The following is a 27,218-nucleotide window of genomic DNA, read 5'->3' on the forward strand; positions in this document are numbered from 1 at the left end:
AATGATTAACAAAAAGATAAGTAATTGGTTTATAAAAAATACGTAATTTTTTAATTAAATAACATTATATCTAGATGATTGGTACAAAATTTGTTACATAAAAATTTGTGTATTAAAATTTCAAAGAAATAAAATGTTAGATCATTCCTAAACTAATTATTATATTAGTTTAATATATGCAATTTTATTGTATTGTGTAGTATATATTAAGCTGTACTGTAAAGTAAAATATTTTATAAAAATAATGCTTTTAAAAAATTAAAAACATATTTTTTTTAATAATAGTTTTCAAACGATAGTTTTTACATTTTCTATATTTACCTTATTTTTTACAATAACCAGTTTTTATTTACCAGCTTAAGAACACTTATCAAAAAAAAAATTAAACGAGTTATAGAAATAAAGTTATTTATGATTAAAATTAAGAAAAAAAGCATTTAAGTTTGAAAAGTTTGAAAAGTATCATAAGTACAAGCAAAACTGTATAAAATAATTTAAATTGGTAATATAACTGGTTTGTCTTTTTATATTTGCAAAACTACTATAATCACATATACAATAGACATCATTATCTAAAAAAAGTGTTTATCTACTTATCTTGATAGTCTATAAGATATTTAAAATATTCTAAGAAGTCACAAGATATGCTTAATGCTTGTAAAAAAAATTTTTTAACAAAAAAAACAAGTTTTGAAATTAACATAGAATTGCTGTAAATTACAATATTTTAGAATGATAAAATAATAAAAAATATATCTATCAAGTAGTTAAAGAAAACGTCCACAACGAGATATATTTAATTTCTTGTTGAAATATTTTAAAGTTTATTAGTTTATGAAATAAACTTTTACACTAAAAGTAAACTACCTAATAATTTTATAAATTGTATTTAAACAAGATTTGTTTAGCTTTAAATTAGACAATTTATCACATATCAAATATATTTCCAAAACGGTCCAGGGCACAACTAGTTCGATAGCTTTTTTAATAGATTTAACACCTTAAGCAGAGTTATTATATTAAAAAAATAATCAATTTTTTAGTCTGATACTTTTTAGTTAACTTTTAGTACTAATTGAAAACTCAGACTAATTATTTTATAAAAAAAAAAAAAATATTAAAAAATTTAATAAAAAATCCTTGACACATTCCACAAAATTCAATTTACAAACTAGAGACTATTAATTGAAATAACCAATTAAAAAATAAATTTAAAACTTTGACACTCGATACACTTTTTCGCAAAATTAATTCATAGTTATTTAATTTTATCATTTTTCAGTCGTGAGTTGTCTTGTAAATCATTAAGCCATAAAATTAACAACTAAAAAAACAAAGTCTTTTAAAAATTTTAATAAACTAATACATCTAGAAAGAACATCCATTACTGAGAAATTTTTAATGGGAGTTTATAACGTATTCACGGTTAGACTTATAAATATTTTATATGTCGAAAATTTTAGTCTGTCATTCAAAAATTACTAAAAGTTTTCTGTCACATTCTAAGTAAAAAATCTAAAATTAACAACTAAATTTATTTTAATACAACATAACTTCTAATAAGCTTTTAGTTGACTAATTCAAAAGTATAGATTATTAATAAATGTCTATACCGCTCAAATTAACTTAATAAACAGTTCTATAGCCAAAACTAACCTTTTAAATACAATTAAAAAATTTTTATTTTAAAACTATAAACTATTGAAATTTTGTTAGAATAAAACAATATTAAGTTTGTTTCTTTTTGTTTCAAAGATAAGCTAAGTCAGTTTTATGAAACAATAGTACCTTAGCTTAATTTTCTGAATTCATACTGATCTATAACTTAAACATCATAACAGTAACAAATTTCATTTAAAAAAATCACAAATTTAAAAGAAAAAAATATGGTTGTATAAAATTTTAGTCTATAAGCTCAATTAAAATTGAACAAGTGTTTGAAAGTTCATATTCAATAAAAAAAAACATACTTCGACAAATAAGTAGTATGAAGTAAACAACTATCTTTTACTTATTTACAAAAAGTACCTTCGTTGTATTAAAAATGTAGTATATCAGAAATAAAACACTTAGTATTAAATTACTTAAAAATTGTAATTGCTAAGATTTTAAAGTGTTGTGTTCCAAACATATATATATATGTTTATAATAAAAATATTATAAGCAATCTATTTTTTGACGTAAGTCTGTAATAAAAACTAAACCTAATATAACTTTTTGATAAAGCTTGATTACTTACTAGTGACTTCGTGCGGTCTAATTTTAAATTAACAAACCTCTACTCTATGTTTTGCTAGTATTGGTCGTATTCCTCTTGGAACTGTAAACTTGTGACCTTGTGATGTTTTTATTGATTCAGTTATTTTTGATGACTCATTCAAATCAACTCCAACTTTGATCTAAATTGTTTCACATCTAAAATCTTTTTTTAAACCATTTGTTTAAAGAATTACTTTAGATACTACTTAATTATTGGATAACTTAAATTCTACAAAAAATATTAAAAAATTAAAATTTTACTTTTGGTTTGTTGTATGTTAGTCTTTAATTATGTTAATTCAAGTAGTTCATGCGCAGCGCATTCTTATTTTTGGTTTTAAATAGTTTTATATCACTCTACAAGTTTTTAATCGAGAAATAAATAACTAACTTAAAAAACAGTTTAAAGTTCATCTTATATTTAATATAAGTTACTGGCATGTCATTATGACAACTACTAATTAAAAACATATGAGATATTATGACAAACTTATTTAATCTGAGATTTAAAGCTTAGCTTACTTTGACAATAAACATTTTATATAATTTTTAGTAACAGTGTTTCTTTATGTTAGTAACAAAATAATTTTAAATTTGTTATCTATACTTTTATTTTTCTCTGCATAACTATAACTAAAACAATTAAAAATGTACTAAACTTTTTAAGCAAAAACCTGTTAAATAAACATTTTATGTTTTGTTTTATCAGTTCAGATTAAACAATAAGTAAATGATACACACTTATAATTTATCTGTTATGGTTTTAAAGTTTAGTAACGATAAATAGATAGAGGTCTCTAAATAACTATTTATTTTCTTTCTAAAATAAAGCATTTTTGTTTAGCTACTCTGAAGAAGCTTTACTCTAAAAAAAGAAAAGGTTAACAAATAAATAAAACCAAAACAACAAAATTTAAAATTAGGAAAAACTAGATTTATATAATATTATATAAAACACTCTGTAAAAAATCCAAACATACTATAAGTCAATTAAAGAAAAATTAAAATTTACATTCGATTTAAAGCTTTGCTTTGTTTTATGGGTTTCAAAAATAGGTTTAATTTTTAATTTAAACAAGTAAATTCTTAAATATTTAATATTAATTTAGCAAATAATATATTAGGCCACAACTGAAAACTACTTTAAATAATTTTTTCTTAAGTGTTTAGTAAATAAACTATAGTTGTAGCAAAACTGTTGTGTCAAAAATAAAACGTCGTTTATTGAACAATGGCAGATATAATTAACTTACTTCAAAATAGTTATAACTTTTTTGTACTAGTATGTTAGTTTTAAAATTTGTAAGTACAATTTGAAGTTAATACGTAATCAATACTATTAAAGCTGAAAATATTTACAAACAGCAATAATAAAAAGGTTAGTGATTTTGAGTAAAATCAGACATTGTTAGTTGACATATATGTTAAAACATTGTAAGCGTACTACATATATTTTTTAGTATTTATGTTTTCCACAACAAGCATTGAAGTTTTTCGCCTAGATACAAAGTAGAAAAATATCATGTTTTTTGTTTTTTCTGGCAATATAAAAGTTTAACTTATTGTTAGTATTAAGTTTACTAAACAACAAAAAAAAGCGCTCAAAATTATTAGTCCTAGGACTTAGTGTAAGAAGAATCCTTTTAGTTATCGTTTTGTACACCACTTGGATACAGTTTTCCGTTTTATCCAGGACAAAATAAAAGTTATGAACGAACAAGTAATAGATAAAACTAAAAAAAAAAAGCTATAGAAATAAGTTTAATATTAAAGCTTTTAAAGTGCAAGTAAAAAAATTACAAGGGTTAGTTAATCTTTTATTAGTCACGGGTCGGATAAAGTAGACAAAGTCTTTTTTGAGTCCAGTAAGCTCGATAATTATTTTGTGGGGCTAAATTTAGGGAATTTATCAGATACAAAAGAACATAAAAAATGAAAGTTTTAATGAAACTGTTATTAACTTGATACTATTGCCTCCTTCAACTAAGTTAAAATCATATTTCTAAATACCAATGAAAAAAAATGGTTTGTTTTGCACTAGCTGTTCTAATTTAAAGATCGGCCCGCGAGCCAAAGCGTGCTGACCATAGTTTAAATGGACGATTACTTTGTAGTCATCTAATCGCAATGCCTGATATTAACCGTGTACTTTTTCTCAAATAGTGAATCTAAAGTTAGGTTCCTTAGGCCTAGAACAAGAACACAAAACTGTTTTACATGACGGTAGCTTTTTTCATGCACCCTTTCAGCTAACTTACCTCGTAAGAACCAACTAACGACCGCTTTTTTGCTTCTTTCCACAGTCGCAGCAATAAGTCATCCATTTCGCGCTGACTGTAAGGAATCTGATAACGTCAAGGTCACCATAAGGTCATAAGTGTGACAAGTGCATATAAGTGTAGACTAATTTAAAAGCAACTTTTTTCAAATTTTCTAATATATGTTGTTTATTGAACGACAAAAAAAAAACGCTCAAAAGGCTGGTGTACAAAAAACTTTTCGGTTATCGAGTCATACACCAGAACAGCTTAACTTCATGCCCAGGACTATCAGTAAATAGATAATCCTACCACGATAAAAATGAATTCATTGTTTTTTTGTTTTATAAGCAAACATTATTTTTTACCAGCTGTTAAAATCACTCATTATAACTAGTTTTTGTTTTTATAGAAACCTAATTAATTTATGCTTTTAATCTTTCATCAAATATAAAAAACCTTTTATATTTAATGTTATAAAAACTTAACAAATTTAAACTTTGTTTATACATTTCTTATGATTTAGTCTTGAGTCAAACACTTAAAATGATAAAATTATTCTAAAGTTCCAAGAATAACTTTTTCAATATGTTTATATTTTTCTAAACTTATAGTGTTAACTGTAGACTGTAGGAGACTGATAATAATTTAAATATAAAACATTGAAAACACTTATGTTATTTTGTACGTAAATTGATTGAACTTACTTGCAAAAGCTCAAAAGATGCAAGAATTTCTCCTGCTTTATTTGTTCCTCTATAAGTTTGAAACCAATCAAGTTTTGGCGGAAACTTTGGAAGTTCATATGGTTCGTCATGCATTTTAACTACAGGTTTTGCTACTGCTCTTCCAATAAACTCATCTTTACCCTAAACATATTTTATTTAATTGATTTTATGTCATTAGTTTAGTACTCATATTATTACACGTAAATACCGTAAAGTAACTCTATATTTAAAATATATAAAACGTAAAGAATTTAAAAAAAAACGTATAACTAAGCATCTTTTAATAACTTTTCTATAAAGATAAAACTTACATTGTTTTGTGAAAAAATATACCTTAGTTAACAATTCAAAACTAACAACAGTGTCTCTATCAAAAATTTCAACAATTATCATTGGAGGATCTTCTCTTAGCTCATCTGCTCTCCCAAATAATGTTATGTTTGGGATAATTAAAGTTTGATCCCAGGTTGGATTTAATGTCTCATCAATTACCTTAAAAATAATAACTTTCTAAGACTTCAATATTTTCATTCTACATTCTTAAACTGATTTTAAGTTAAATAAACTTATTATACTCAAAACTTTTAAACATCTTAAATAGTAAAAATTGCTTAGTTATCTATCGTAAAAGTCAGGGGTTTATCTTTTTAAACTGAATATAATCAAGTAAGGAACTAGTTTTGTACCAATACAAATAACAAAAGTTCAGTCGAAATTTAACTTTTGTTTAATATACTTTAACGCTCTCTATATACTTTGAAATTGCAGACTATGTTGAATAAGTTGATTACATACTATAACAGTTATTTTTTCTTTGTTTTTATAATTCATCTCGTAGAATAAACTAAAACAACTTTAAATAAAATAGATAATAAATGTCTCAAAAAGTTTGAACAACTTGTTGTTAGCAATACATTCGTGTTTTTACAGTAGTTTGATTTAAATTATATATGTAAAATTTACCTGTGTTACGTCACAATGAGTGGAAAATATTACTTTTGCAAAAGGATCAGATAAACCACTATCATCTGAGGCTATAAGACCTCTACCTTGGTACAAATGGGCTCTTAATTCAAACTGTTGCCGATCTGCTTACAAGCAATAACAATGATAAGAATGAAGCATAATTTTTAGTTTTGTTAATTCAATTCTGACAATATAGTTTGGTTTTTAATTAAGATCATAAACAATTAAACCTAGAGTTTTTTCAATTCGTGCTTTAAATAAAGTTAAAATATTTTTTGTTTAAATTTCATTAAACAGTTCTAAAACCAAGTCTATCTTTAAACTTATTAACCTTCATAACGTAAGTACATTGGTGGAGAGTTTTGTTGTGAACCTGTTTTTATGATTTCATAACCATTTGGCAATCCACACATATAATCACGTTTATTTTTGCTCAATCCTAACCATAAATACATTTCAATTTTTGCTTGAATTGTCCAACCATGTGTTCCAAGCCGCTTTTTCCCAGGAAGCTTAACGAGTAACAATTTGAAGTTTTTTACATACGTAAGTAATCTAAATAAACATTTATAAACTTGATAAAAACTATCAATTACTAAACTCTAACATTTTTATATAAAAATTTGAGACAACAATTCATTTTGCAGTATATTTTATTTTTGTTAACTAAAAATTTTTCAATCTACCCTTTTCAATAGTTTTTGTAGATAACTAATTATTTTATTAATAACTAATAACTAATTGATAACTAATTATATCAGTTTTAACTATTGAAAAGGGTAGATTGAAAAATTTTTAGTTAACAAAAATAAAATATACTGCAAAATGAATTGTTGTCTCAAATTTTTATATAAAGTTAGTACCGAAAAGAAATTATCTAACATTTTTCGTAACTAGAACAAAAATTTAAAGTATTCAATTTAACTTTATACATTACAAATGTATCTGTTAGAGTTTTACTTTAAGAAACAGTGTTTGTATTTTAGCGCAATGCTTTCCACTTTCTTCTGCACACACAGAATGGAGAATATCCCTAGCTGTTATTCTACTATATGCAACACGCCTCCTCCCAGACAACATCCATACAAATATATCAGGAAGAGAATGCTGAGGCTGTTAATATATTACAATATTAAAATACATTGCTTTTATTAAAAACATTTCAAACTATAAAAAATATTCTTTTTTAACTAATGATAAAGCCATAGCTAAACTGAACTACGAATTTTACTATATTCTAGTCTGTTTAAATACAGCAATCACATTTAATACAAAAATTATGTAGTAATATCTAAAAAAATTAAATATAAAGTAATCACTTACATCTTCTAGAATACTTCGAAGTCTATTTAATATGGCTTTTAATTTAACAAGCTTTTCTTTGTATGTGCTCATTTTCAGCCTTTTTTTGACTTTTTTGACTTCATTAGCCACTCCATCCTTTATATTAATTATTTCATTTAAAGTATAAACCTTTTAGTTATTTTAGAATTCTAAATAATCAAAAAGTTAAAGTAATCTACGACTATCTTTCTAATAATAATCAAGTATCGAATAATGCAGTTATTTTACAAACTTAATTATTTCATACTAATCATATTATTTTATTTAAAAAACTATTACAGCTGATGTAAGATAATATACTCTAATTCGCCTAAAACTTACAATCTCTCGTAAACAGATTTTATGTCTCTCTTTATCTAGTTTAGTCCTACCAGCTTGTGGTCCACCAGTACCTTTAACTAGCCTTGAATAGCCCTGACAACCGTTTATTAGTTCTTCTGCCACCCCTCTTAATCTACGATCAGGGCGGCTTTCGTTTAATTTTATCATCTCTTGTACATCTTGTATACCTTCATCCTAAAAAAATCTTTAAATGTTAAAAAATAATTACTTTCATTTCTAAATCAATTAAAATTCAGTTTAAAAAAATTATACTTAACATAACCTATACCTATATTTTAAAACACCTAGAAGAAGCGTGAATTTATTGTAGATCGTAGCTTGCTTTTTTAAGAGATAAAAAGTAAAACATTTTGGTTTGTATGAACTTATATTGTTTTCTAGCAGTACGAAAACTTTTATTAATTTTGTCTGTGTACTTTTTAAATATACCATTTAAAAGTGCTGCCGTTAGAAACATAATATCTTGTGATATTAATAAGTTTGAGCTAATAGTAATAATAACAGTAAAACTCTTGTTTTTATAAAAAAGTCATATTAAAAATAAATAGATCACTTTTGCCTACTCTCAAATTTTAAGTTATCGCATAAAAAATGAAAAAGAAATAATTTAGTGATTGAACTTAAAGATACAAACGATATAGAATGTATATAAGTAAATGACTGTCTTTGCGAGTACTTCTTTAAAATGAGTTAACAATTACACAAGTTATTTAAAAAAGCTATATATTGTAATTTTCTTTTTTTATAAAGACTATTAAACTTATTTTTGTAATTCTATTAACTTAAATTTTCAACATAAATCATTTTAGTGCCAAGATTAATAATGTTTTGAACATTTTTTTTAAAATATAAAAGCTTAATTTGTTTTATAGAACGTAAAAAAAGTCTAAATTTAAAGCTATAAATTGTAAAACCCGAACTTTGTAGCATCTAACGATTTTGTTATTAGTTCAAAGATATTAATTTTTTAAAGTTTTGAAAATATTTTTCTAAAATAAAAATTTACTGCATACCAATTTGTCAACAATCTTTTGAATAATGTTTGAGTTATAAAGTCTTCTTTTGTGGTCATGCCAGTAACTTGTTAAATAGACACAAGGTTTTTGCTCTAAAAATGGCATGTGATAATAATACCTGTTTGTAGTTTATTACGTTAGTAAGTTAATAAACATCTACTATATATATAAACATTTCATAAAATAGCGAATATTAAAAAAAATCAAGGGCTAAAAACTATTAACAAAACTAATACTGATGAACATTCTTATAATGCTATTGTATCTAACTTGTCATGAGTAACTGGCTTTGCAGGAGGAGTAATAGTACGCATGTTGGGATTTTTAAATGTTTGTTTATCTTTTAACAAAGCCTGGTCTTCTTCATCAAGTGAGTCATCAGACTCAGCTTCTTCACTACTCGAATTTCGATTTCTTCGGTTGCTCACATTAGCTCCGTCGATACCATTTCCAAAATTACCTAATTTAGATATTTAGTAAATAAGTTAAAGTTATATTTTTTGACTAATACAAGGCTCAAGTAATTGAAAAATGAATTTGTTTTGTTAAATTTTGTAATATATTTGTTATACTAATAACATTAACAGTCATAAAAGTATTCACCATTATAACTACTTTGTGGTAAAGAGAATTCTTTATAAATTAAACACACTTCGAAAATTCACTTTTAAGTTATAAAAGTAACAACACGCTTTTAATGGAAGAGTTATTTTTAGTGAAAATATGAAATTTTATGATGATATAAACAATTTTTTGCAATTTTTTTTTGTCTTTAAGAAATGTTCTAAGGACCTCTTTTTATTTATTTATAGTTTAATACTTTTTACTATAAAAACTATACGTTAAATTATTGTCGGTCTTAAATTTCCAAGATATATAACAAAAGAGGTAAGCTGAATAAAGCTAAAGCATAAATCGATATAAAAACTCAATATGTGAAATGCTTTAATAACTTTAATTAAGACTACACATTAGTCATACAGTCAAAGATTGTTAGAGACTTTTCATGGTCTTAGGAATCGGTTAAAATATTATCAAAACAGATAGGTAACATAACTTTACTATACTAGACTAAAAATGGTAACTAATTTAGCCATACTTAGATTTTTACGCAAAAGATCATTTGAAAAATATTTGTTTTTAAATGAAATAACGCCTTTATTTACAGTGATGTTATTTTAACAAATATCTGTAAAGGAGTATTCAGACTAAATTTCAAGTCCATAATTTTAGGTTTAATTACTAAATAAGAAAACTGCTTCGAAAAACTAAGTTATGTAAGTTAGAGGTAATAAAGTATTAACAACTAATACTTTCTACTAAAATACATATTTAACTTGAAATGCCTTAAATTTCCTTTCAAAGACTATTTTATAAACTTTTCCTAATTATGTAAAATAAATAACTTCTACAACAGAAACTAACAGGTAATATTGTTCGATTAACCCAATCTTGTCAAGGAACTTAAAGAAAGAGTAAATAACGTTTTAATCTAATAAATCGTTTAAGTAGCATTTAGTTCAGTTTTTTAATAAAAAAAGTAAATATACACGATTAATAAAACCTAATTCATAAAAACAAAATTTTAAGTACTAGGTATGTATGTATACTTATAACTAATCTGGAAATATTATATCTATGTAATCAAAATAATAGCTATTGATTAAGTAAACAGTTCAAAAAGTAACAAAATTGTCCATAAAATCATAACAATTTCCTGTTTACTTAAAACATTTTAAGTTGAATACAAACATTAAGTCTCAAGAATAAACTATAAAATCAAAATTAATTAATCGTTTTTAATTTTTTAAAACAAAATTTACTAATGTAGTTCAAGCAAGTTTGCAAACAAACATTCTTAAAGAGTTAAAAATATTTACATAAAAAAATTTTAACTTTATTAAGTTAGAACAATTTTAAAAATCTAAAAGTTTACCAAAAACTGCACAAACTAACCCATACTGACTTCAAAAGATATAGACTTTTCAGCAATGACCGGAGATATCATGTTTGCTTCAAGAATGCTTCCAAACAAATAAAACTCTTCCATTTTACCTGCTCCAAGCTATAAAAAGTAGTTTTAAACATAACTTTAGTTACTCACAAAACAGTTTTATTTTAATCTAAAAACAAACTTCAGATAAATGAGTTATGTTTTCTAATTCTACGTCAGAGGATCCTTGTAGTTCACTTGAGTTTACGTCTACAAGTTCAACTGAAAGAGCAAGTAGTAGTCTACCCCTAAATTAGAAAGCTACTGTTACAAAGCTTTTTAAAACGATTAATAAAAGAGAAAAATAAAAACAGGTGTTCTAAAAAGCTAAAAAAATCCTTATATTTTTCTAGTTTTTATTTTCAAAAAATAAACAGTTGTTTTGATTATTTTATATGTTTAAATTCCTATGCACAAAAAAGAGTGATGGGTTTTAACTAAAAGAATTAATAAAACTTTAAATCAAAACGTAATGTAATATTTTAAACAAACAGTATCGGGTTTACTTAACACTTCTACTATTTAGCGTAAAACACAGTAATACTTTGTGAATTTAATATAACTAATTAAATTTTTCTCATTTTCAGTGTACTTAAACAGTTTTGATACTAATTATTTCTAGAAATAATATTCACCTAAAAGCAACACCTTCACCAAGGCCATTGTTAAGGTCGCTTAGCTCATTTACCATTGTGTATACTCTGGGAGAGCCGTACATGTTTATGTATGAAGGCCCAAATGTTGGTAAAAAACCTTAAAAAAATCATAGTCAAGCAAAAATGATGTGTTTAAATAATTTAATGATTAAAAATAATTTATACTACACCAAAACCCTTATCTTTACATAGTTTAAAAAATTTTTGTATCAATTTAGCATTATTATTTAAAAACTAATAAATAAAAATAAAGTATCAACAAAAAAAAAAATTGCAGTACTTTTATAAGGTTATTGGTTAATTAAAGCAACTAATTACTTTGTTCGTATATTATTTTTCAGTTTGTCATAAATTTAGACAAATGTTATTTTTTTTTACAGTATGAACATCTTAATTTATTATAAACTGTGTATATCTTTATGAATAATTTATTTTTAAGATTTAATACTCGACTTAACTTTGTTGAAGTCAATACATAGCTGTAACAATATGCTTTTTTTTAATCTATGAAAAAACGTTTTGTTTATTAAAAAGTAATTAGTTTATACAAAACGTCAACTAAATCATAGACAGTTGCAAACATTAATAAACACAAACAAACATAAAACGGGTATTACCGAAATTGGCTACTTGTTGAACACGTTCCAAAAAGTGAGCATTTGAAATAAATTAATTTAGATTTTATGAAAATTAAGAGTTGTTTAATCATTATTGATGAATAATGTTTATATTTGAATACTTATAACTAAGAATTTAAAAAAAAATCCTTTTAAATATATAAGAAAGGTGAAGAAAGGTTATTATTATTATATTAAAGGTTATTTTTAGATATAAGTATTTAAAAAATCTAATTTTTTTATTGAATGAATTTGCTAAATTGTTTATGTATTTTTAGTTTTTTATGTGCTTTAACCTCGGTCACCACTATTAGAAATTTGATCTAGCTCGATAAAAGTTGTTCCAATAACCGTATTGTTTAAATTATCCTTGTCTCTAATTTGTATTTTTATTCTACGGCATAGTGGTGGAAACAGTTCAGTAAAAGTTATTTGCTCATCCCAACAAGGCTCATAACTATTTTTCTTAACCGAAGTTCGACCCTTAAAAAACGGTTAATTTCTGGATAAGGTTTCTTATTTATAAAATAGTTATAAGTTTCTTTACCACTTCAATTTGATTCACTTAAAGTAAGAATACTTTTGAAATGTTTTAAAAATCTGAAACGATCAATTTATTGTTCAAATTGTGTTAAACTGATCATTTAAAATGCTGTTGGCTAGTACATGTAAAGATAATGATAAAACGTTGAATAAAACTTAGATTTAAAAAAGTTTACATGTAATATTAAATTACGAATGACTTTTTTGATATAACACAAAGTATAGAAGTTTTGAACAAATAGTTAAAAAAAAGTCTAAATGTAATCAAGTAATCTAAAATTAAATCATTGAAAATATAAATAGTAAAAAAAAAATATAAACTATTTAAACTGTTAAAAAAACCATTTTTAAAATAAGAATTTCAGATAAAGAGAGTACACAAGGAATAATACATTACTAGTTTCGTATCGGACGGTGTAACAAGTGTTAAAGAGAAGTTTCTATAAAATATTGATTAGTCTTCTACATTTGAAATTTACTTGTTAAAAACCAGATTAGTATTCTACGGATTGAAACTTTTAATGCTCTATATTTTGAAAAACCTAAGTGTAAGTTTTGAATGTATTTTTTAAGAGATTTATTATTAAACAAAAAAAATCTATAAAACAAAATAGTCATAAGTAATAATAAAAAAAATTAGAGAATGTATTTTTAAGCCGTTTATTTTTTAGATAAAAAATTTTAAATAGCAATTGTTAAAGTACAAAATGCATTTTGCTTTTTAAAAACATTTGCTATTATATTTCTATTGAACCTAAAATAAAAACTACAACTAACTAATTAGTATATTTATTTTTACAAATACCAATAGTTTCTAAGTAAAATATTTTACAAAAGTTTTTATAACAACGAAAAATAGTTCTATCATACAGTTGTCAAATTGTACGATAAAAAAAAACTTAGAAACAATAAAATAATATTTCAAATTAAAATCCTCTTACGCTGTTAACTTTTTTTTCTGAAAGTACTTTGAGTTTAGATTTTCTAATAAGATTTATGTATTTCTAAATGTAATAATTATCAACTACTTGAACTCGCTGAACGTCATAAATTGTCTAGCAATAAATCAAAATATAGTTTAAAAAAGATTAATAATAAACTAAGCATAGTTATTAGCTAAAAAACAAACTTTTAAATTTATTTATTTACAACTGTTAGTAAAACGTTTAAAATTTTGTTGTTTTAAAACTTTCAGAGCTTAAGTTTATAAAGATTTCAACTTTTTTAATGTTTGCATCAATATTATTGAAAATCTTATTAGAAAAAAGAGAAGAACTAGTTACGGCTATTTACTATTTTAAAGATATTCAACCGTAAAGGAAAGCTATTTAATTTAAGTGAGAAATGTTCAAGAACTCATTCACAGTTCACAGTTTAACAACCGAAATTGATGTTTAATAAAATAATGAAAACTTTTTTCTTAGTTTTCTTCAAAATTATATACCAGTTTTACTAAATATCTGGTTTTCTAAACATAAATATTGTATAAATTATTTTTTTTTTTTTAACCAACTTAGTTATATTATTGGCAAACCTTTTGCCCACAAAATGATATTTCCACAAATGGATCTACTAAATCCCTTCTTTCCCCTTGCAAAACTGTTTTTAGTTTTTCTGCGATAGAAGTGTTCATTTTTGGTAGTCCCTCTGCCTTGTATATGCGAAATATAAATCTTGCACGCTGCCTCTCCGGTTGGACTCCTTCAGGAAGGAGCAAATTGCTGTTTTTAAGCGTTTTGAAGTTATGATTTACTAACTAACAATCCTTGTAAAGTAAATTACATTTTCAAAAAAAAAAAAACTATAAAAAGTCAAGTACTATGAAAGTTATTAAAGATCAAGTACTTTTAATTATTGTAAAATAATAGAGTGCTCTGAAAACCAAGGGTAAATTACAAGCATAACATATTTTATTTAACTTCGTCGAAGTGATACTAAGAAAAACATTAATTCATATACATAAAAAGAAGTTTAACTTCTATTTATTTTTAATTAATAAACTTTTAGTATAAAGAAGGTGTTTTAATTATTTTTTTTATTCTACCAATATAAATTGAAACTAATTGTTTCTAAAATCTTTTCTAAGTCTTTTGTTAAAAAAAATATTTTTTTTTTAACCTTCTAAAGTTTTATTTGAGTATACAGTATCGTGTATTTATCATAATAATTCAATACAGTATATTTTTATAAGAGTAAAAGAAATATTACACTTAAAAATTTAGGAGGATAGGAATAATCTTCTTAAAATTTTCTAGTATATTTGATTACACTTGAACAAAAATTTTTTATGAAATAATGTCTTACCGTTATAGGTAACTGATAAAGTTGTAAAACTAGTTAAGAAAAATCAATATCTAACAGAAATATAAAGTACACTTATTTCTGATTATTAGCTATAGACTGTTACTGACAAAGCTATTAACACTTTTTTTTTCCTTAAAAAATGCAGGCGGAGTTTTTTGGTATAGTTAGTTTAAATTTCATTTCAGTAATGGTTTTAAATATTTTCTCAAGAAATTTTTTTATCGCATTCGCTGTAATTTATCAAGTTTTAAGACCTTTTTAAGATTCTTAGTTTATTATGACTTCCCCATCATGAAATAAAAATGTCATGTTTATAAACATTTTTTTTTGTTTAGCTATGTTTACAACTTAATAAGCAAAATAATTTCAAAAGTTTTTTTTATATCAGAATATATATACGGTAAAATTAAAAAATCTTTTGTCAATCATTGAAATCTACTACGATCTACTATGATTTTTAAGAACGAAATTAAAAGATTTTAACATGTAGCGCTAACGTCTCGTAACGACGTATTCCTTTTTTATTTCTTGCAGCTTTGATCAAGAAGTCAAAATAAAACTACGTGTTGTTACCTAAACTTATTTATGAAACGAAGTAAAGTTTAGCGTAAATATAAATAAATATTTTTTCTACTAGTTTAACCTTAAACGTGTTAAATAGCATTTTCTAAACGTACAGGTTCAAAAAAAAAAAACAAGTTAAAAAATAACCACTACAGTGATCGGAAAGTTACTTTAAGGGGTACGTACCCGCATGAGGTATGAATTAAGTTCTGTAAGTTAGTAAAATCAAAAATGTTTTGAAAAAATAATCATGATATTCTACAAGATGAACAAGGCTGAATAAAAGAATTCGTGATATTTTTAACATGATTGATGGTAAGCAGAATTTTTTTTAAAGCATAGTAGCACTAAAATAAACTTTATTAGTTAATTGTAACTAAAATAAGTTAAGTTTATTTTGTTTTTAATACCAAATTTTAGTTTTTTTAACAATTGTAATCTAAATTTAACGCTAAATATGTTATATTATTTTTACAGTTATATTTCATCTGTTTTTGTTTGTTTTTTTATATCTAAAGGTAAATTAGACACTAGTATTGATCTGTTATTGTTGAACACAGAAAAAAAACCTTAAAAATTCCTTTCTCGATTCTAAGCGTAAGGATATTTTTACTTTAATTTTTTTAAGAAAACAGTTTTCTGATAACGGCTGTTCGCATTGTGTTTTTAATTAGATACTTTTCTCACTGAAACATGCATGTAGTATTGTACTTAAAAACATCAAGTTATTTGATTTTGATTGAGCTGAATTTTTTTTTTTTTAATCAAAGATATAAACAGGCGTAAGTATATTTTTACAACAGTTATCTAATTTTATTTGAATTAACGACAAGCATTAAATTTATAAGATATTTTCCACTCTCACCTTCTAACTATATCTACTAACTAGCTATCTAGTATGATAGTTTTTTTATCTTTAATTCTTAAAAAATATTTTTTTAATGAATACGATACACATTTTCGAAAATTACGTCATATTTCATACATATTACGACAAAAGAAGATTTAAAGCAGTGAAAAAGTATCAATTTTTGGAAAGAAGACCTGACGATATTTTCCTTTGATATTAGACTAATATATTTTTGTTGATTATTAACTAAAAATTTTATCAACAAAGTAGCCATGTCATCTATTTAAACTTTAAGACACTAAAAACATTAAGAAAACTTATCGCTGCTGAAGTTTTCACTTTTAAATGTGTGCTGTACATCATTAAAATAATTAGAAACATGCAATGTAAGACTTTAAGAAAACTCAAAAATTTTTAAAGAATAAAAGTTATCCAAGTTTTCTAAAAGTAGTATTTAAAAAAAAATTGGTTCTTATAGTTTTCTGTTAGGCTTTGAGCGTTTAAGTATAAATATGAAACAAATGACCATATGTACCGAGAAAAAAAAACTACATCTGATAAGTAAATACATATTTTATGTTTGTTGAAAAATATGTCAAACAATATTTTAAGTTTTTCTTATAGACATTTGTTTAAATAATTTTATTTTCAATTAAATATTATTTAGAGTTTTACGTTTTGTTTTTACAGTGCAAGCTGTATGTTTTCCATTGTTTGTATCATCGTTTTATATTATGAATGTCTTATAATGTTATTTAGAGTTAGCATCTACAAAAACTATGTTTTCTATTTGATCTGCAAAATTAGATTTTTTTTGAATGCTTATTATTATAAATTCAGCATATTAAAAAATAATTTTTAAATAGTTGAAAATTATTTATTACTTCTTTAGTTTTTGTTTGTTAATACTTTGTTTTTGTACATATTTTTCATCAAAATTATTTTTATAAATCTTTTAAGTAGTTGGAATTTAATCTAGTTTTGTCATATCAATAATGTGAAAAATCTTTAAAACTCAAAAAAAAACATAAATCATCATAATCTTTAAAAAACCATTACCTACAATACTTTTCATTTTTGCTAAAAAGCAAAAAAAAAACACTATTCTCCTTAAAAAAAAGTATTGTGTTTTTAAAAGATTCGTTGAAATTGAATGATAAAAATCTTAGGTATGTATTCACTTACAAAGATTTTAAAGCTTAGCTATACAACAATAAAATAGTAAACAACTGTAATTATTTTAAATGATTCAAACTTTCAAGAGCCTATTGAATTTTGAGTATAAATTTCATTTACTTACTTTAAAGACGTTTCTTAATCTCTTTTGATATACAATTATTTATTTTTATAGAACTTGATTATTGTTAGAATAAAAAGCTATTAAACAATTAACAAACTTTTCTATGTCATCACTATTTTCATCATTAATTTTAGGTATCTTAATATTATCACCTTTTCCGACTACAGACATATCAACCTGAAATTGTTTTTTTGCAAAAATCGAATATTTGAAAACAAAAAAAAAAACTTCAGTTACATCTATGAAAATATGAAAAAAAAAATATTATACATATTATATTAAATACAACAGAAAACTACTTAAAAATTGAAGTACAGACTAAACTTTAGTAAATAAATTATTAATAAAGTTGCTTATCGTGAGTTTTATACAAAAATTAAAAATAGTATACAATTATTTCAAAATACATAATATTATTATCATTTTTTTAATTAAGCTAAGAGACTATATAAAATAAGGTTAAGAACTTTTTTCAAACACTTTTTAGCTTATATGCAAGCTTTATTGAAAAATAAGCATTTTTGACGTTAAGTAACGAAAATTTATTTCATTAAAAATTTATAAGTTTTTAAAACACAGACACTGTATGACAATATTTGACGAACTTGATTATTGTTCTGCCTTTACTTTATTTTGTGTTAGAATTATTTATATGAAAGAATTATAGAAAACTAGGGTATTGTTTAATTTTTTATTCTATTCAGTACTTTAGTGTAAGTGTATAAAAATATAAAACCATTGCAACTTTTTTTGTAATTTTCAACATTGTGTAATGTACATTTTTTCTGTTATTAAATTAGTTTCATAGACTTCTAACAAATATTTGGTTATATTTTGATTTGAAATACGCTTAAATTATTTTTCGACCTTTAGATATCCTTTTGGACCAGTCATTAAGTCACAAGGGTCAGTCAGTACTGCCCATTTGTGAAAGAATCCATGGTCTTGATTAGCGTAGATTGTACCAAGATCTATTTTAAATTTTCCAACTAATGTACCGCTCCTAATTAGATTTCGTGAGTGAAGCACCTTTAAGAAAATAGAAAGTTACTTTAAAATTATCAAAAATTTCAAAGTTTCATAATACTTAACATTGGTGTTTTAGTATCAACAATTAGTATCTTTATGTTTCTAGATTTAACTTTAGAAAAAACCGCGAACTATATTAATAAAAATATATACAGTCAACATTTATCAAGAATTTTAGTCAAAAGTGTAAAAATAGTATTTAATTCATTCATAACTGGTTATCAAATCACAAACTAAAACTTTCGAACAAATATAAGTTTATAAACTTTTTACAACTACGTAAAATTGTTCTATGGATGAAGAGACGAAAAGTTATTAGTTTAATAAGCTCATTATTTAATTAGACATAAAGTGAAAGTTTATAAATCCTTAGTCTTAAAAAGGCATTTTACTTTACTTACAGTTAAGGTAAGGATTTTGTCAAAAATTATTTGTTTTGGGGAAGTGTAGTCAAACACAAAGACTTCACTGTAATAAGGACAGTTAGTCGACTCCTTTTGCGTCGTATACTTTTTATCATCTCCTACCTGTACCATGACAACCGGATCTAAGTTAGTTCCACTAAGTTGTCTGCCTTCGATAACAGTTATTGAGACCTGGTTTGTATGTTTAAAATTTTTTTAAAGTACGTATAAGTCAAATGAAAGTGTATTGTCGTAAGAGTTATACACATATTCAAATGTTGTTTAAATTTCTTTTTAAGTTTAAGAATATCTTTCAGGCTGCAATAATATCACGAATAGTCTATTTTCAAAGTTACTTTTATATAAATATTTAATTTTAAGTTTTTGTAGAAAAAACATAAAAGCGGAAAATTGTGTTAACTTAAAATCAATTACCTGAAAGTCTTGAGCTTTCATTGACGAGAAATCTACTTTCATGTCTGGTTTAGATCTGTAAAACATATGTATTTTTATTAAACTTACGTAAAATTAAATTAAATGAGCAAGGATAAGTTTAGATTGGTTTAATCCAAGTAAAAAATAGTTTAGATAAAGCGCTTCAAACTTGTAATAAATAAATACATTTTATCATAATCTTTGAAATCAGCTTTGTTTAACTTAAAAACTTTACATGACCATTTTTAGTCCTATATTGAAACTTTTTATAATTTTATACATCGCAACTTTAATGATCTGCCAGTTTTTACTTTATTTTACCGTTTATTAGTTACTGGAGTATCAATGATAGTCATCGACGCCATGGAAATTTTGTCGTCTCCATCTGCCGTCATTGGATCGATTATTAGCCGTGGCTCTCTCGATTTTAAATTAATATCATTTCGATCTACAAATTAATACAAATAATAAAACAACCACAAATAGTTGAACTCAAAATTTTTATATTGATAAGTTTGTACTGAGATTTCAAAAACCACTCAACATTTTTAAATAGATAAATTGATATATAAATTTGCTTTTATTTATTTATGTTAAAACTTTCTAACTGTCTTACAAAAGTACTTTGTACAACCTTGCAATACTTTTGTATTTTCAAATATCAAATCATCGCTACTTGTAGCTAAAGGACGTTGTTTTTTAGCTAGCCCGACTACACCAAGTATTCCTTTTTGTTTTCTGTAAGTATTTGTTTCATTTTAATCAAATGACTAAAATATTAAAATTTTATACAAAATATATTTCGTTAAAAAATATTCTTAACAGCATAATAGTTTTTAGTTACTTATACTATAAATAACTTTAAGCACTAAAAAAATTACCATTTTTAAAATTGTTACTTAACTCATTTATTTGCATTAAGCTTTTTAGTTTTAATCTAGTATTTTTAATCCATAAGAATGTCTTAAAATCTTCATTTCAGACTTAAAGGAAAAAGGTTTAAAATTTTATCAAAAATTTATTTAGAATTTATTTTACTACATTAAAAGCATACTTCAAGTAATAACATTAGTGTTAGTTAATATATTTTTAACTATTAGCAAATTTTTGTCTAGCCAACATTTATTTCGTATAAATTTTAGTGTTTTAGTTTTGGTTTATTTATTCACTTCACCTTAACCAATAAAAACTTATTTTTTACTATAAACTCTCATGAAATAAAAGTTAAAAATATTTTCATGATTTATTTTGAAATGCAAAACAAAAGAAAGCCTATAGGTAGTTTTGAATTGAAACGTAAATCATTTTTTAGAAAATGAATAAATAAATAGTTTATGCTAGAACCGATTTTCTGTGTTGTTAAAACTAAAATTCCAATAATGAAAGTTTGACGAGTTTAGATAAGCTTGATTACATATTTAACACTAGTTATAAATAGTTTAAAAGCAACAAAAAGAAAATTGAGCTTTCTTTTTAGTTTCGGTATTAAAAAAAAGAATATTTCTTTTATAAAAAGATATACATTGATCAAAAGCATAAACAGTTGTTAAGTTGTGTATACATGAGCAAGTAAGTTTTACACTCCAATTATTTGTTTTCATGCTAACATTTTTCCCCACAATTACCATGCTAACCAACCCTCGACATTTTTGTTTTGATAACAAAGTACAACTATCATGGTAGTGATCATTTGCAAATCTTTTCATATTATGATAACTTTTTGACGAATTTTTTGCTTCTTTTTGATGTAGTGCGTTATAAGCTAGCTTTTTGAACCTATTAATGGCTCTTGGTGGACCACTTTGAGTGCTGAGATCGCTGCTTCCTGATCGATGTCTATGAGAGCTTATCAGAGGTGCAGTCGCATCACTTAAGCACCGTACAATACATTTAATCAAAAAATTACACGCAACAAAAGCTAAAGTACATTAAAAAGCTTTTTACCGTTTAAATACAGCTTTTATTTTAGTTGTAGATTGTTGAACTTTAATGAAGATAAATATTGTGTTATTATTTAATTTATAACAAAATTTTACATTTTGTTTACAAATTTTACATAACTGGCATATTTTATTGCAAAGTGTATAGAGTTTATAAACAGTTTAGAGATAATTTTTATTTTTCTGTTTTTAAAAGCAACCAAAATACATTTCTGTAGTAAAAATGTTTTGAGGCTAAAATTATTTATGCTATACGAGTATAATAAAACTTTTATTGTATTTATTTTATGTTTAGTTAGATAAAAAAATAACCTTGAACTGCTGTTTGATGAATGATAGGCAAGAGAAGTAGTTTCAAACGATTGTACTTCTGTTAAAGGACTATTAAGATCAAACTCGTTTAGTTTCCAATTACCAACTGTGCCATCAGGAGCTAGATACTTTATATTCAGGTTTATTATTATCTGCAAATTTATTTTACTAAAATCTAGCATCATTTTTAACTTAAACTTAACTGAATGCAAATATACTTATCGATAATTATCAAACTTAATTAACTTTTAGAGCAGTGTTGTTGTTATCGAGAAAAGATTCTTCAATTGAAACTTCACCTAGTTTAATTACTTGCTGCAAAATCATTTTAAATGTCCCCAATAACCTGTAACATAAATTCCTTTTGTATGATAATATTTTCTAAGCTCGTAGCAGTTTTAATGAATGTTATTTAACCTAAGATCTCGAATAAAAACTAATTAAATTATCAAAAGTCATAATATTACAAAAGCAAATTAAATAAACATTGAATATCGATATGTTTTGTAGCTGTTTAGCTTAAATAATAAACAACTTCAAAGTAGTTTAAAGATATATATATATATATATATATGGAACTAAAATCATTTAAAATCGTCTTTAGCTGTTAGTTATTCAAAACGTAGTGTGTTTACAAAGTTTGAAATGTATTTACTGTGTAACTTACACCGAAAAAAAAACTTAAGTAAATTAAAAACTTTTATCATTTGTTTAAGACATATTATAACTAAAATTGTATTTTAGAGACTACTAACTAAATAATAATTGAATAAGATATATAAGTATTAAAAACTCATGTTCATATTTTTGTTATAAAGGTGTAAGAACTAGGTAGAAGATTTTAAGCTTTTGAAGTTTAAAGAACAAGTTCTCTGTTTAATAAAGTCTTTAATAAATTATTTTTCAATCAAAAAGTAAATGTTAATTTTTAACCTTCAGCAATATAACAGAAATGGCGTTTTTAAAAAACTGTTACCTGTTTGAAAACACCTTGTTATATGTGTATAATGAAATATCGATCATTTCATTTCCTTCTACATTACTTGCCAAAGGCCATTGAAATATCTGCAAGAATATATTTAATGAACTTTTGTTTTACTAATACTTATTTTATTTTGATTTACTTATTGATAATTTTAATTAGCCTTATTTAACCCTTTAAAATCAAATAAATAAAACGCGATAAAAGCTGCTCTTCTTTTTTGTTTTATTTGAATTATTTATTTAGTTGAATTTAGCAACTTAAAGTTAGTTTAATATTTTGAAAAAGGTCAAAAGATTGCTAGTTTACTCGGTTTTACAAAGTTTGATTAAATCATAAAACTATAAAATTTAAGCATACGAGAAACTAACAAGCACTAATTTTTGTTATTTCTGACTTTTAAAAAATACTCTAAAAATACTAGTTTAAATATAAATATCTTTTAAACAAGTTTTTTTAATTTTTTTTTTTACAAAGTTACAAATAGTTGTAAAAAACATTGATTCTTAGTACAATTGATTAAACAAAAGACAGAGAAACTATTTAACAACTACTCATTTTAAAACTCAAAACTTCCTAAATAAATTGCACAGTATACAGTATAAAGTACAGTAATCACCCTCATGAATATATACCTTTTTAAACACAACCTAAAAATGCATACCTAAATTTACGTCTATATGAAAAAAACTATAAAAAAAAACTTTTTCAACTAAAAGTTACGTACTTAACAAGAAGTGCGTACTCATGAGAAAGATTACTTAAAATTTTATCTAAAAGGTTTCTTCGGTTTTCTTATTTTAACGATAAAAAATTGAGCTTAATCATGTTATTTTTTTACTTAAATGAGATATTACTATCAAAAAACAAGCTAAACTTAATAACTAATCAAAAATGTTTTACATACATTATAAACATTTTGTACAACTTTATCATCATGTCTAAAAGTTTTGTAATAATAAAATATTTAAGTAACATATGCAATAGATAATAAATTGTCGTAGTAATAAAACTAAAAATATGGACAGTAGAGTGATTTATGACGTTAGTAATTAAACTTGATAAAAAAAACCATAAGCACTGTTTATTGGTTTAAAGATTAAATACAATGTAAATTAATACAGGAATACACACCACATATCAATTGTAAAAAGTTATTTCAAAACTATTTTTGTTTAATACTTTAAGCAAAGTAACAAATAAGTCAAATACCTCATTGAAATCAACTTTATCTTCATATTCTTCAATTGTTCTCGTTGTATATGTTAAATCTACGTTGTGATTTATTTTTACTACTAACATCATACTGCTTTTTTATGTATCTTAGCTTTGATTAATTTTGGTAACTAATGTAACTAAAGCTGGTTGAATCAAGAATAAAACAAATATTAATAAATTTTAATTACTCTGAGTATGACCATAAAGTTATCGAAACTAAAAACCATACAAAAGAAACTTGTAAAAAACTAAACTAGACTTAAGTTTATTTTTTAATAATTGTTTAACGGAATTTAAACCTGTTTTTAAAAACATTGTTGTTTGTTTTTTTTTAAGTTAATTTTGATAAAAAGTAGATAAACAAAACTTTAAAACAATCTTTACTATTATTTAAAAATATGCTAAAATAAAAATTTATGCTTAGTTAATGTTTAAGCTGTATAACTTGTATTTTAAGTTGATCTACAATGTACTTTTCGATTTACAATATAAATATTTCTTAAAGATATGGATTTTAAAATTTGATATTTGGTGTTAAAATCAAGTTTAATCAAATTCCTACCATTTTAGTTCTGTGTTGAACGATGAAATGTTCTGGTTCTTATTGAAAATACATGAAAAATATTTCTTACTTAAAGCTAAGATTTTATGGTTTAATACTTACTTTAACTATAAAAATAAAATTATAAATAAATAACGAACTTTAATTGTTCAAAAAATGTGCAACACAATATTTGTAGTTCTATGTAATTAATACTTGATATGTACAAACTGATATTGCTAAAAGACCTTCATATATATATTTATGAAATTCACTATTGTTTACTTTTAAAAACTTTAGAACATATAGAAATATACAACTTTTACTTAACTTTAGTAATTACAAAAAAAAAGACATACTTTTGTTGAACTCACTTATTAATTTTAAAATGCTGATACTTAGGTTGAATTTGCTTAGCAAGATAAAAAATTTATATTATTTTGATTTTTTCAACGTATTTGTATAAATGAGAAAACATTATCGAAAGAAGAATTTTGTCATCTCTTTAAAATAAATTTAAATTCAAAATGTCTTTGTTGAAAAGTAAACTTTTGTCATCCATAGTAAAAGTTACTTTTGCATATAGTTTGCTATGTTAATAAGTTGGTCAATAAAAATATGTTTTTATTAATTAAATAACATTTCCTAAATAAAACCACTGGAGTTAATTTTGAGATATTTTATTTAAATGGTTATAAAACGTCGTTAAAAGTGCTTTTGAAAAACTTATTAATATATATTTTCAAAACTCTAATTTTAAATTATAACAAAAATTTTTTGTGTTATAAACATTACTTTATTAAAAAAATACATATTTGGATTTTTAAGAATTAAATTTAGTTATGATAGTAATTAATGTCTAGTTAAAAAAAAATTTTGTATTCAGCAAAGTTGCAAATTTCAAGATAGTTTTTTTATAACGATTAATTAATTTTAAAATTTTGTTCAATTGTTGCAAACTTTTGAAGTCGAAAGTATGCAATAGTCACAATTATTGTACTTATGTAGTGAAGTAAATTTTAATATGAAAAATAAGTTTAATGCTTTTGAATTAACGTCGACATCGAATTGAAGCGTTACTTCTAACAGTTTATTGAAATTTACTGTGTTATTGTACGTAAATTAAAAAAGTTAATGCAAATATCAGGTATTTTTGTATTATATATATAATTTTTTTCTTGTATTTAAAGAAATAAGGTGAAAAAATTGTAAGAATATTAATTTTATAGTAAAGTATTAACGAAAAACAAATTATACAAGACAAGTGTTAAAAATAGTATACTGAATTATTCTATTTGTAAGTAAACAACACAAAGAATAGCTAGGGTGGAATTTTTATCGTCGGGCTTTCTCAAAGTCATGTTTGTTCTAAAAATTTATCATTTGATGGGTACAAAATTGTTTATAGTTTGACCGAAAAAGCATATATTTTCACTAAATATAATTCATAACAATTACATTTTTAATGATCTACTTTAAATATAAAGTAAAAAATACAAACTTTTTTCCTAACACATAATTGTTCAAAATATTTTAATTATTTTATAATTATACTTTAATAAGCTTCGTTCAACAAAAGCTTATAAATAATATTTTAGTTTGAATATTAGTAGACATGTTTTTATGTTTTTTACATTACGCCTTATAAAAAAGTAAATAATAACCAGTAAGATTTATTTTTTTAATGTAGCGATAATTGTAATTCAAATAAAAGTGTCATTGCTTTTCTTGCGTAATAGAAAAGTATAAGTAATGTTTTATTATCTGCTGAATACAATATTTCTAACTTAACAAAAACAGCATAAGACGTTTTTTTATATTTATAATATAAAATAACTCCGAAGAAATTTAAAGTGTTTGCTAAGAGGGTTTAATTTTGGAAGGAAAATATCAAAATATTAAGGAGACAGAGAGTTTGAGTTATTAGTTAATAACTCAAACTTTTAGCAAAGTATTTATTTTTAACTTTAGTTAAGCAAAACAATAATTAAAATTTTGAGTTGCCGTATGCAAAAAGTATAAAAGAAAGAATTAAAATTTTGATAGTATTAAAACTTTAGCCTAAGGTAAAAATATCGTAAAACAGTAATAGTGCTCAATCAAAATATACTTTTAATTATTAAAAGTATTATTGTTTATTATTCTTTTACAGCTGTTAACTATCACATGAAACTAACCTCGAAATTTTATGCGACAATTTTTTCCACCTTTTCCTTTCAAACCGGCAACAAAATTTATTTTAACTTCAAGAGACATACGTAGTCGTAATTTACCTTAAAAAATAAATATTTCCTATCATACTAAAAATACAATATTAACTAGGTTTAAATTTGATTTTATGGTTTTTAAGGTAAGTAACACGTGTTTAAACTTAAATTAACAAAATAGAATGTTTTCAAAAACATAAAGATTTAACTTTTTTTGTTACTACAGCTTAAATTTTAACTAAAGAATATAAAATGTTTTTATTGCTTCGTCGGATTATAAGCTGTTTGCATTTTTTCTTCGATTTATATTTTCTCATAAACTTTCTTTTCTTACCTTACTCTCTGTTCAAGCAAAAAATCATAGTTTCGAATTGCTTATCTTTAAAATAATTTATTTTTTATATAAGCAT

At 23.7% G+C, this 27,218-nt stretch overlaps 1 protein-coding gene across 1 annotated transcript in view; it reads right to left on the reverse strand.

The window, feature by feature from the left end:
* The window catches only part of LOC145837708 (otoferlin-like), a 52,425-nt gene extending 25,568 nt beyond the window's left edge, over positions 1-26,857 (reverse strand). The window contains exons 1-27 of the mRNA XM_082945135.1: positions 26,779-26,857; positions 24,055-24,113; positions 22,837-22,925; positions 22,107-22,206; positions 21,861-22,012; positions 20,243-20,346; positions 19,930-20,056; positions 19,609-19,663; positions 19,171-19,365; positions 18,608-18,769; positions 17,838-17,917; positions 14,257-14,443; positions 12,476-12,662; positions 11,542-11,659; positions 11,049-11,154; positions 10,870-10,978; positions 9,184-9,373; positions 8,911-9,031; positions 7,877-8,071; positions 7,535-7,651; positions 7,172-7,324; positions 6,543-6,723; positions 6,209-6,333; positions 5,603-5,737; positions 5,225-5,386; positions 4,518-4,604; positions 2,277-2,399 (exon numbers count right to left, since the gene is read on the reverse strand). Of these exons, the coding sequence (XP_082801261.1) occupies positions 2,277-2,399; positions 4,518-4,604; positions 5,225-5,386; positions 5,603-5,737; positions 6,209-6,333; positions 6,543-6,723; positions 7,172-7,324; positions 7,535-7,651; positions 7,877-8,071; positions 8,911-9,031; positions 9,184-9,373; positions 10,870-10,978; positions 11,049-11,154; positions 11,542-11,659; positions 12,476-12,662; positions 14,257-14,443; positions 17,838-17,917; positions 18,608-18,769; positions 19,171-19,365; positions 19,609-19,663; positions 19,930-20,056; positions 20,243-20,346; positions 21,861-22,012; positions 22,107-22,206; positions 22,837-22,925; positions 24,055-24,113; positions 26,779-26,857 (3,498 nt within the window). The remainder of the gene's footprint in view (positions 1-2,276; positions 2,400-4,517; positions 4,605-5,224; positions 5,387-5,602; positions 5,738-6,208; positions 6,334-6,542; positions 6,724-7,171; positions 7,325-7,534; positions 7,652-7,876; positions 8,072-8,910; positions 9,032-9,183; positions 9,374-10,869; positions 10,979-11,048; positions 11,155-11,541; positions 11,660-12,475; positions 12,663-14,256; positions 14,444-17,837; positions 17,918-18,607; positions 18,770-19,170; positions 19,366-19,608; positions 19,664-19,929; positions 20,057-20,242; positions 20,347-21,860; positions 22,013-22,106; positions 22,207-22,836; positions 22,926-24,054; positions 24,114-26,778) is intronic.
* Between the last annotated feature and the right edge of the window lie 361 nt (positions 26,858-27,218).

Source organism: Thalia democratica, chromosome 1, assembly GCF_965202585.1.
Source record: "Thalia democratica chromosome 1, ktThaDemo2.hap1.1, whole genome shotgun sequence".
Lineage (NCBI taxonomy): Eukaryota > Metazoa > Chordata > Thaliacea > Salpida > Salpidae > Thalia > Thalia democratica.